General features: G+C 58.2%; 1 protein-coding gene across 1 annotated transcript; it reads left to right on the top strand.

Moving 5' to 3' along the window:
* The first annotated feature begins 1,106 nt into the window (after positions 1–1,106).
* Positions 1,107–8,455, top strand: LOC132078782 (opsin-5-like). The gene is made up of 8 exons (XM_059481108.1): positions 1,107–1,194; positions 2,504–2,666; positions 3,171–3,298; positions 4,213–4,547; positions 5,628–6,094; positions 7,049–7,166; positions 7,808–7,882; positions 8,216–8,455. Exons 1-8 carry the CDS (start codon positions 1,107–1,109, stop codon positions 8,453–8,455), a joined length of 1,614 nt encoding a protein of 537 aa, XP_059337091.1.
* Positions 8,456–9,163: the final 708 nt, after the last annotated feature.

Genomic DNA, 9,163 nt, shown 5'->3' with positions numbered 1-9,163 from the left:
ATTTTCATCAGTTCTGTATTAGAACGAGAGATGTGTGCTTCACAGGTGGCTCAAGCACAATCATAAAAATAGGGTTGATTGTAAGTAATATGTCAGAAATGGAAATTCCTCTCCTGTGATTATTGGTCCTTTTTGCCAGCCTGATCTCACAGGACACTTGCAGCTCCCCTGATGTACTGCAGGATGGAGACCTGCCAGGGATCTGAAGGAAATCAAATCCTACAAGCTTTGCCAGTTCTCTCCTTTGCTGCATGTGTGCTGAGGAGCAGGAACAATTCCTTCCAGACTGTTTGTACTGGGCCTTGCCCTGTCTCATCACCAGTGCAGCTGTGTGGCCACAGTCCCTCCTTTTTCCCTGGCTGTGCTCTGAATACACAGATGCTTTGCTAAAGCCTCTTGGAGAGGTGATGTGCATGTGCTGCGTTCAGCTTGGCTGCTTCCAAAGGCTCTGGAGGAAGATCAGTTATGGCCTAGGGGAGAACTGTGCATTATGAGAAATTCAGGAGTGATTTGCTCAGCTCTAAATGAAGGTTGTTTCCAATTAGGTTAATGAGGAACATCGTTCTCATGTCCAGAGTCACTTGGTCTGTTCAGGGAGATATAAATCACCCGTCCCTGTACACAGACACTCTGAAAAGCACAGGAGAGTAAAGACCATTTCCACTGGGCTGTGAAGCATTGAGCATCCAGGGTGGGAGGAGATGAGCCCAGAGCCCCCTTCCACCACTGGCACTGTGTCCTGCTGCCACCATCACCCTGGGGGCTGCCAGCTCAGGGGTGTCCTGGGCTGCTCCAAGCAGCCAGTCCCAGTGTCCAAAGAGGGCCAAACACGTCGTGCTGCTGCAGTCACGCAAGGCCAGGACATGCCCAGAGAGCCACCATGCAAGGGCTGATGATCATCAGTGAAATCTGTGGCTGAAGGAATGACAGTCAGGTGGGATTAGCAGCCTGATCCCATCCCAGGCTGCTCAGTGCTGCAGGCAGCGTTGGCCAGAGGATCCTGCTGGCCAGGAATGTGCCGTTGTGTCCTCTGGGGAACTGAAGGAGCTGGGCGCTCCTCATCAGCCAGAATTCATTCTCACTTCCATGTGTGTCTTGCTTTACAGATGGGAAATGCATCCAACACCTCAGCGTTCGCCTCCACCTTATCGGAGAGAGAAGACCTGATTTTTGGCACTCTCTATTTAGTCTTTGGTAAGGAAAGATGGCCTGTTGATCCCCATGTCCCTGCCAAGCTGCCTGCCAGAGACAGCCAGGCCTTTGCAGTCACTGGTGCTTCCAGAAGTGTCCAGTCATTAGCAGATTAATTAAACTGACCTTCCCATGTTACCCAAAAGCATGGTCTGGTGACTGCATTCCCCTCTCAAGTGAATTTCAAGCCTGTTATGGTTTTAAGTATTTGAAAAGTTGAATAACTTTGAGGAACATCCTGTAACTCCTACCACAGCCACCTGAGCTGAGACAGGCAAGGGCTCTGCTGGTACCACCAGCTTCAGGTCCATTGAAGGGGAGGGATTTGGAGCTCGAGCTGGCCCTTGATTTCAGCAGGAGTTGGAAAAGCTAATAAAGTGTACTTAGCACAGATGTGAGACTTGCTCTGTGGGAAAAAATGCCTTGTGAGGCTGGGAAGAAGGATAAACATCTCAATACTCTGCTCTCCAGTGACTCCAAAGCCTCCAGAGCTCTGGATTTGCCCAGATCCCATGTGGGAGTTCCCTGAGGGGAGCTTAGTGTTGGCCATTCAGTGGCTTTGGAAGTGGGTTTTTACCATGAGATTTAATTTGCAGCCTAATCCATTAGGGAGGAACTCTTATCCTGCTCAACCTGCCCCAAAAGCAGCAAAGATTCCCCTTTTGAGGACACTGAAACCTCTTTTCCATGAAATCACAATTATGTAATGAAAAAGAGAAAGCCCTTATTATAAAACTTAAATCACTACTGTTGATTTAAATACACTAATAGCAAACAAAAAGCCTCCTTTTGTTTAGTCTGGATTTTCCTTGATCTTCATAATGCCTTTCTTCTTGTTTGTTTTGTTACCATGAGATGGGACAGTGCAGACTCACAGGAGTGACATTGCCAGGAGGAAATTAGGAAGGCCGAGGGGCCCAGCTCCCTGGCCCCACATCAGAGGAGCAGTCTCACAGAGCTCCCGTTATTTATCTAGCTGGGAGGAAGTGCCCCTTGCTCCTTCCAGCTGCAGCGAGTGACTGCGGCCAGACCCTGCACCCGGAGCCCGCTGCAGCCTCATCCCATCTCTGCCTCCCACCAAACGCCTCTGTAGGATCTCAGGAAGGGCAAGGGATCCAATCCAATGTAAAGGAGCTCCAGATGTGCTCACTGAGCTCTGTGGGTCCTGCTCAGCCCACCCTAGAGAGGGAAGCCTGGAGCCCTCTCCAACTTCTCTAGACTTCTGCAGTGTTTCCTCCCAAACATCTCAGGATGCTCCTGGTTCCTCTCCTGACCCTGTCACGCTCAGCACCATTCTCTGCCTCCTCCACAGGCATCATGTCCCTGTCTGGGAACTCCCTGCTGCTGCTGGTGGCCCATCAGAAGAGGTCCCTGCTGAAACCTGCCGAGCTCTTCATCGTCAACCTGGCCATCAGTGACCTGAGCATGACGGTGACGCTCTTCCCCCTGGCCGCCTCCTCCTTGTTTGCACACAGGTACCTCCTGGAGCAGCTCTGCACTGGCCAGTGGCCCGGTTTGCAGACTACCTGGGAGCCAGGAGATCCCTGGCAGTGCAGAGGGACCCGGGGTGGCACAGGGGCGCATGTGAGCTCCCAGCCAGCCGTCCCACAGTGCGCGCTTTGCTGCTCCCTGTCCCTCCAGGTCCTCACACAGACCCGCTGCCAAAGGGCTCTGGTGGTGCTGTCCAAGCTGGCACTGCAGGGCTGGGAGCTGCTGTGGGTCAGGGCAGCTGCTGCACCCCCAGATCCCCCCATGTGCATCTTTGGGGTGCTCAGGGAACAAACCAGGGGCGAGGTCATGCCCACGTGTACTGGCCAGGTGCTGGTACCCGTGCAGCCCGTTGGAACCTGCCCACGTGTGCCCAGCTCTGCTGCAGGAACGGGAGCAGCCGCCGGGAAACTCCCGCACAGAGAAGGCTCCAGTGCAGCCGGGGCCAGGGCTGTGGGGAGGGACAGACTCACGGCAGGCTCTCCTTGCAGGTGGCTCTTTGACCAGGCTGTGTGCACGCTCTACGCCTTCTGTGGGGTCCTGTTCGGGCTGAGCAGCCTGGCCAGCCTGACGGCGCTCAGCACGGTCTGCTGCCTCAAGGTCTGCTACCCGGCATATGGTAGGTGCTGGGACGTGTTATCTGATCCTCGCTCACACCCCTTTTAACAGGGCCCTTTTCCTTTCCATGAGCCAGATCCACCTCTCCAGGGAAAGCTTTACCCCAGGGCAACCTATTCCCAGTCAAAATTTAGTCATAGAATCACAGAAACAAGTTCAGGCTGGAAATTATCTATAAGATCATTGAGTCCAGCTGTTACCACAGCACTTCCAAGTCCAGCACTAAACCATATCCCCAAGTGTCACATCTGTGTGGCTGTATCACGGCAGATTGCAGGTTTTTGAATGTCCACACACAGATTTGAGCTTAGGCTAGAGCAGACTGCAGCTGGGAAGCCACAAGCTCTGGCAGAGCAAGAAGAGCTGCTTTCCCTGGTGGGAGAGCCACAGGCTCCTGAAGGAGCGCTGGCCATGGCAGGGTGTGGGTGGCCTGGAGGAGCCGTGGCAGGGTGTGGGTGGCCTGGAGGAGCCATGGCAGGGTCTGGGTGGCCTGGAGGAGCCATGGCAGGGTCTGGGTGGCCTGGAGGAGCCATGGTAGGGTCTGGGTGACCTGGAGTAGCCATGGCAAGGTGTGGGTGGCCTGGAGGAGCCATGGCAGGGTGTGGGTGGCCTGGAGGAGCCATGGCAGGGTCTAGGTGACCTGGAGTAGCCATGGCAAGGTGTGGGTGGCCTGGAGGAGCCCCGGCCATGGCAGGGTGTGGGTGGCCTACAGGAGCCCTGGTAGGGTGTGGGTGGCCTGGGAGAGCCATGGCACAGCGTAGTGGGCATAGGAGCTGCTGGCAGCGCTCGGCAGGCCGGAGGGGCTGCACACCTGGCCCTGTGCCGGACCCCAGCAGCTCCCTGGCTCTGTGGGTAGTGTGTACCTCAGGGGCAGCTCCCTGCCCCTGGCCCATGGGACCCCTGCCCTCACCACAGGGAGCAGGTTCTCACACGGCCATGCCATGGGGCTGCTGCTGGCCGTGTGGGCCTACGCCCTGGCCTTCGCTGCCGCGCCCCTGGCCCGCTGGGGCAGCTACGGCCCCGAGCCCTACGGGACGGCCTGCTGCGTCACCTGGGAGCCCTCCAGCAAGGAGGCCACGCTCTACATCCTCGCCCTCCTCATCTGCTGCTACCTGCTGCCCTGCCTGCTCATCCTGGCGTCCTACGCGCTGATCCTGTGGACGGTGTGGGCGTCACGGAGAGCCCTGAGGAGGCACAGGCACATGTGCCCCCAGCGCGGGAACCGCGGCCTGCACGGGCTGCTCCTCAGGGTATGGGGGAACGGGGCTGCTCCTCAGGGTATGGGGGAACGGGGCTGCTCCTCAGGGTATGGGTATGGGGGAACGGGGCTGCTCCTCAGGGTATGGGTATGGGGGAACGGGGCTGCTCCTCAGGGTACGGGGGAATGGGGCTGCTCCTCAGGGTATGGGTATGGGACTTCTCCTCAGGGTACAGGAACAGGAACCGTGGCCTGCACAGCCTGCACGGCCTGCACAGGCTGCTCCTCAGGGTATGGGTATGGGGGAATGGGACTGCTCCTCAGGGTACGGGAACGGGGCTGCTCCTCAGGGTATGGGTATGGGGGAATTGGGCTGCTCCTCAAGGTACCGGGGTTGGGGGCCTGTGGGGTCACGGGGTGTCCTGCCCAGCCCACTGCCCATGGGCAGGTGAACAGCAGGGCCCCTCCTGCCTGGCATCTGCTGTTCCTGATGAATTCTGCAGGTGTCTGTGTCAGTGTGGGTAACAACACATTGCTCCTCATTTAAAGTCATCAGGTGGAGGAGTTTTCATTTTAAATTACATTGGAAAAGATCATAAAGGAGCTTGCATGAGTCATTGTTCCCCAGACTACAAGCTAATACTATAATTTACCAAGAATATGTAAAAAACCCCAAATAACCTTTTAAAAACACAGCATGAGAGAAAACAACTTGCAAGCCTGGCTTCAAACGAAACAGCCACAGCCACTCAGGGGAGGGGACAGAGCACAGCCCATTTCCAGGCTGCCCAAGCCACATAGGTTGCTGGAGGGATTTGCAGTGCTGCCAGAATGTGAGCTGGTCCCACCAGGTCACTGTGTCCTTTGTACCCATGTGCCACAGCAGGCAGAGGCTGTTCTGAGTTCCCCAGGTGGGGCAGGGCCTGAAGCCCAGGTCTATGCATGGGCTGTGCTGAGTTGCTGCCCTGCTCTCTGACATTCCAGTACAGGTCCAGAAGGCTGAGCACCTTTCCCAGGGATGTGAGGGCTGCTCAGGGTCCTGCTGCATGTGGCTGTGTTTGGGGGGTGTCAGCGTCCCCCCAGTGCTGCAGGAGGCTCACGGTGTCCCCATCTGCCTCTGCTCCCTCTCCAGCTGAGCATCACCGTGTGCCTGGGGTTCCTGGCTGCCTGGACTCCCTACGCTGTGCTGGCGCTCTGGGCCCTGCTTGGGGATGCCAGCCAGGTGCCAGCGCTGGCCTTCGTGCTCTCGGCTGTCTTCGCCAAGTCCTCGACGCTCTACAACCCGCTGGTGTGCCTGCTGCTCAAGCCCACCTTCCACAGGTTCCTCTCCAGGGACAGGGCTCCTCTCCTGCAGGCCCTGTGCACGCTCCTGTGCTGCGCCTGCCGGGGCACTGTGCTCCAGCCCGGCCCGGCCCGGGGCTGCAGGAGCTGCAGCGATGTTCCTGAGCGTCTCAGCGCCTGCCCCAGGTGCTGCACTGCCCCCCGGCTGCCCGGCAGCCCTGCCCGGCGTGGGGCCCTGGCCGTGCTGGCCGGCGGAGCCGCGGGGCAGCCGGGGCTCAGGAGCGCGCTGCAGGTGATGGTGCTGCTCACACGGAGATGGTCAGGCCTGGGCACTGCCAGCGTGGCAGGGGAGGCCCTGCCCTCTGCCATGGCCAAGGGCCTGCTCTGAGCCCAGCCCTGCAGTAGAGCCCAGGGTAATCTACCTCCAGTGCCAGCTCCTACAGCCCCCACAGCCACCTCCTGTCCTGCTGGGCAGTGAGATTGTCCACACAGCTACCTCAGCTGGGGTAAGGAAGCAGCTCCCTACAGGTCCCTGGGACTGCTCTCTGTGCCAGCTGTGCTACCCTGCTCCCTCCACTGGAGTGGAAGCCACCACTGTCCCACAGGCAGAAATGGGAGCTTGCCTATAGAGCAAGGATTTGGGGTTACAGTAATCCTGGAGTGAGTAGTAGCAGTCCCAGGGAATGATCAGCAGGCTGGGAACAGCAAATCTGTGGGTGAGCACCTCCCTGGAGAAGGGACAGTGGCTGCAGAGTGTCCCTGGTGCTGGGACAATGGGGCAGCTCGTGCCATCCGCACAGGGCAGCAGCTGCCTGGGCTGCAGCACCCTGAAGGATTGGAGCTGGCCTTTGGAGATCAGCGAGGGCAGCACACCATGGGTAGAGCCTGGGACAAAAAGGAACAAGAAGCTGTGCCAGAGGCTGGTGCAAAGCCATGCACAGGATAACCCCAGCTGGAAAGCTCCCTGTGCCCCGTCCCCAGCCCTCAGGAATACAAGGGGATCACGCAGTGTCTCCACTAACCATTCACTATGTTCCACCTGTCATTTCTAAAGTAAATTCACTCATGCAAAACCAGTGTCTGACTCAGTTCAGCTCCGTGCTGGCAGCTGTGCCCCAGGATACCGGGAATGAGGATGGGGATGGGACAGAGCATGCCCCGGGCCAGAGCAGGGCCAGGCTGGGTGCCACGGGGCAGCCACGCAGAGGGGCACAGCCCAAGAGCTGGGCACGGGCACAGGGCACCAGCAAACCTCCTCTGCCCTCGTGCCAGTGCCACAGCCACGCTGTACCGGCAGCACCGGGACCCTGCCACACCCTGCGTGTCCCCCGGCCCATCCCGGGCCGTCCTGCCGCTGCCCTTCGACAGCAGCCTCCAGAAAGGGACCGGGGCTGGTTTCCCCTTGGAGGACACAAACACGAAGGGCTGCTGCCATCTCCTGGGGGCTCTCAGGGCATGGCCACCCCGGGATGGACAGGGACAAGGACTGACCAGCCAGGCTGGGCACTGGGCTGTGCCAGCCTTGGGGACAGAGCGCTGGGTCCCTGCTCCACCTGCCAGCCCCTGAGTTACAGCTTTGGCCCTGCTGCCTAAAAATCCAGTGCTCCAGAGATCATCTAAAGAAGACAGGGAGAAAGATAATGACCTGCCAATCCCTCGAGTCCTTTATTACTCCAGAAAAGCTCCAGATCAGTGTTTTCATCCCACAGGTTGGTGTGGGCATGCCCAGCACTGAGAGCCCCAATGCTGGGGGTGTTTATTCTCCATTCCCAGACACTTCTGCTGCCAAGGGCCAGCGTTTGCAGCCACCCAGCAAACCCCAACCAGTCCAATGAACTCCATGTGCTGTGGCCAGGCCAAACAGCCAGTCCAGGGTCTGGCACTGCCCAGGGACTCCTCTCTGCCAGGCTGGATCCATCCCGTGGGGCACAGCACAGGTGGGGCCAATGTAGCCGTGTCTCCCGCTGGGAATGGTGCTGACAGCTGCCACCAATTACCTGAGGATCAGAGACAACCCCTCTCTCTTTTCAGCTCTCCTGGTGCTGCTGGTGGGCTGAGCCTGGGAAGAGGGTGGTGGCTTCGCCCTCGGAGCTGAGGCCCAGCAGGGTTTGGAAGGGGGTTCCTGATTGCAAGAAACAATTTCTTTGTGTTTGGTCACACCGCAGTGGGAGGGAGGGGAGTTGGGGCCTGCAGTGCTGCTCAGTGAGGGCCTGTCCCTGGAGCAGGAACAGAGCCAGGCTGCCTTGGGGTGGGCTTGGTGCCAGGGGCTGCACTATGGGCGCTGCATTTCCCTCTGTGCTGCCTCACTCGGGAGTCTGAGGGCACAGCTACAGCTCCAGGGTAGTGGGGACACCGTCTGTCCTGGGAAAGGAAAAAAACCCAACCATCCCCAGCGTCTCCACCGGAGCCGCTTCAGAGCGAGTCCCTCCGCTCCCTCAGTCCCGCCGGCCGCCGCCAGAGGGCGGCAGCGAACAGCGCACCGGGCCGCAGGTGCGGCGCCACCGAGCCGAGGCACCGGGAACGGCCCGGAGGCACCGGGAACGGCCGGGAATCGCCGGGAGGCGCGGCCCTCGGGCACGGCAGCGGGACTGGGGCATTGTGCCACCCCGGGGTAACAGCAGCTCCACCACCGAACACCTGAGGAGCTCTCAGAGACCTGCCAGCAGCTCCTGGGCGTAAAGGTGAGAAAGGCAGTAGTAACTGAAGTTTGATTCAGCCTGCTGGGGTCTAGAAGGATGACAAAAAGGCCGATGTTCACACAGATCCCCCATGGATGAAACAAGCACCCGTGGCTTTCACAGCCTGCTCAGCTCCAGCTGTGCCTGTCCCAGCTCTGGGACAAGGGGTGAGGCCCTTTCCGCAGGCAGGGAAAGGGCAGCAGGGGAAAAGATGTGGTGTGGGATCTCAGCACATCAGTCCTGATGTGCAGAGTCACCGAGATAACCCTTGGGGGGCTCGGAGGTCCTGGAATGTTGCCAGAAGTGTCTGGTGGCTGGACTTTGATCCTGCACAGGAGACAACACCTGTATGAGGATGGGAGGATTTCACTGGGATAAATGGTGAAGGGATAGGTTAATTATAGTGTGAAACATAGGTTTTAGAATTTCAGTACAGGAAAGTCTAGAGAAGCAAGATGGAAGAACTGAGGTGTGTCCTGTCCTTCTTCTTCTTCTTCTTGGCCTCTATCTTCTGTAGTGGTGGTGGCACTTTGAGATTAGTTCTTACTAAAAGTGCACTTGTCAATAAGGGTGAAAGGTATTGGGGAAAATAGGTAAATATCTTATAGGTAGTTTTGGGTATAAAGATAAGTGACCGCCCCGGGGGCTCGCAGTGTGCTCATGGCTGGCGTGCTGTGTGGACCTCTGTCGAGCCCAGAGAAAATCTTGT

The sequence above is a fragment of the Ammospiza nelsoni genome, chromosome 12 (genome assembly GCF_027579445.1).
Source record: "Ammospiza nelsoni isolate bAmmNel1 chromosome 12, bAmmNel1.pri, whole genome shotgun sequence".
NCBI lineage: Eukaryota > Metazoa > Chordata > Aves > Passeriformes > Passerellidae > Ammospiza > Ammospiza nelsoni.
Note: the sequence above shows the minus strand (reverse complement) of the source record. Positions and strands in the feature narration are given on the sequence as shown.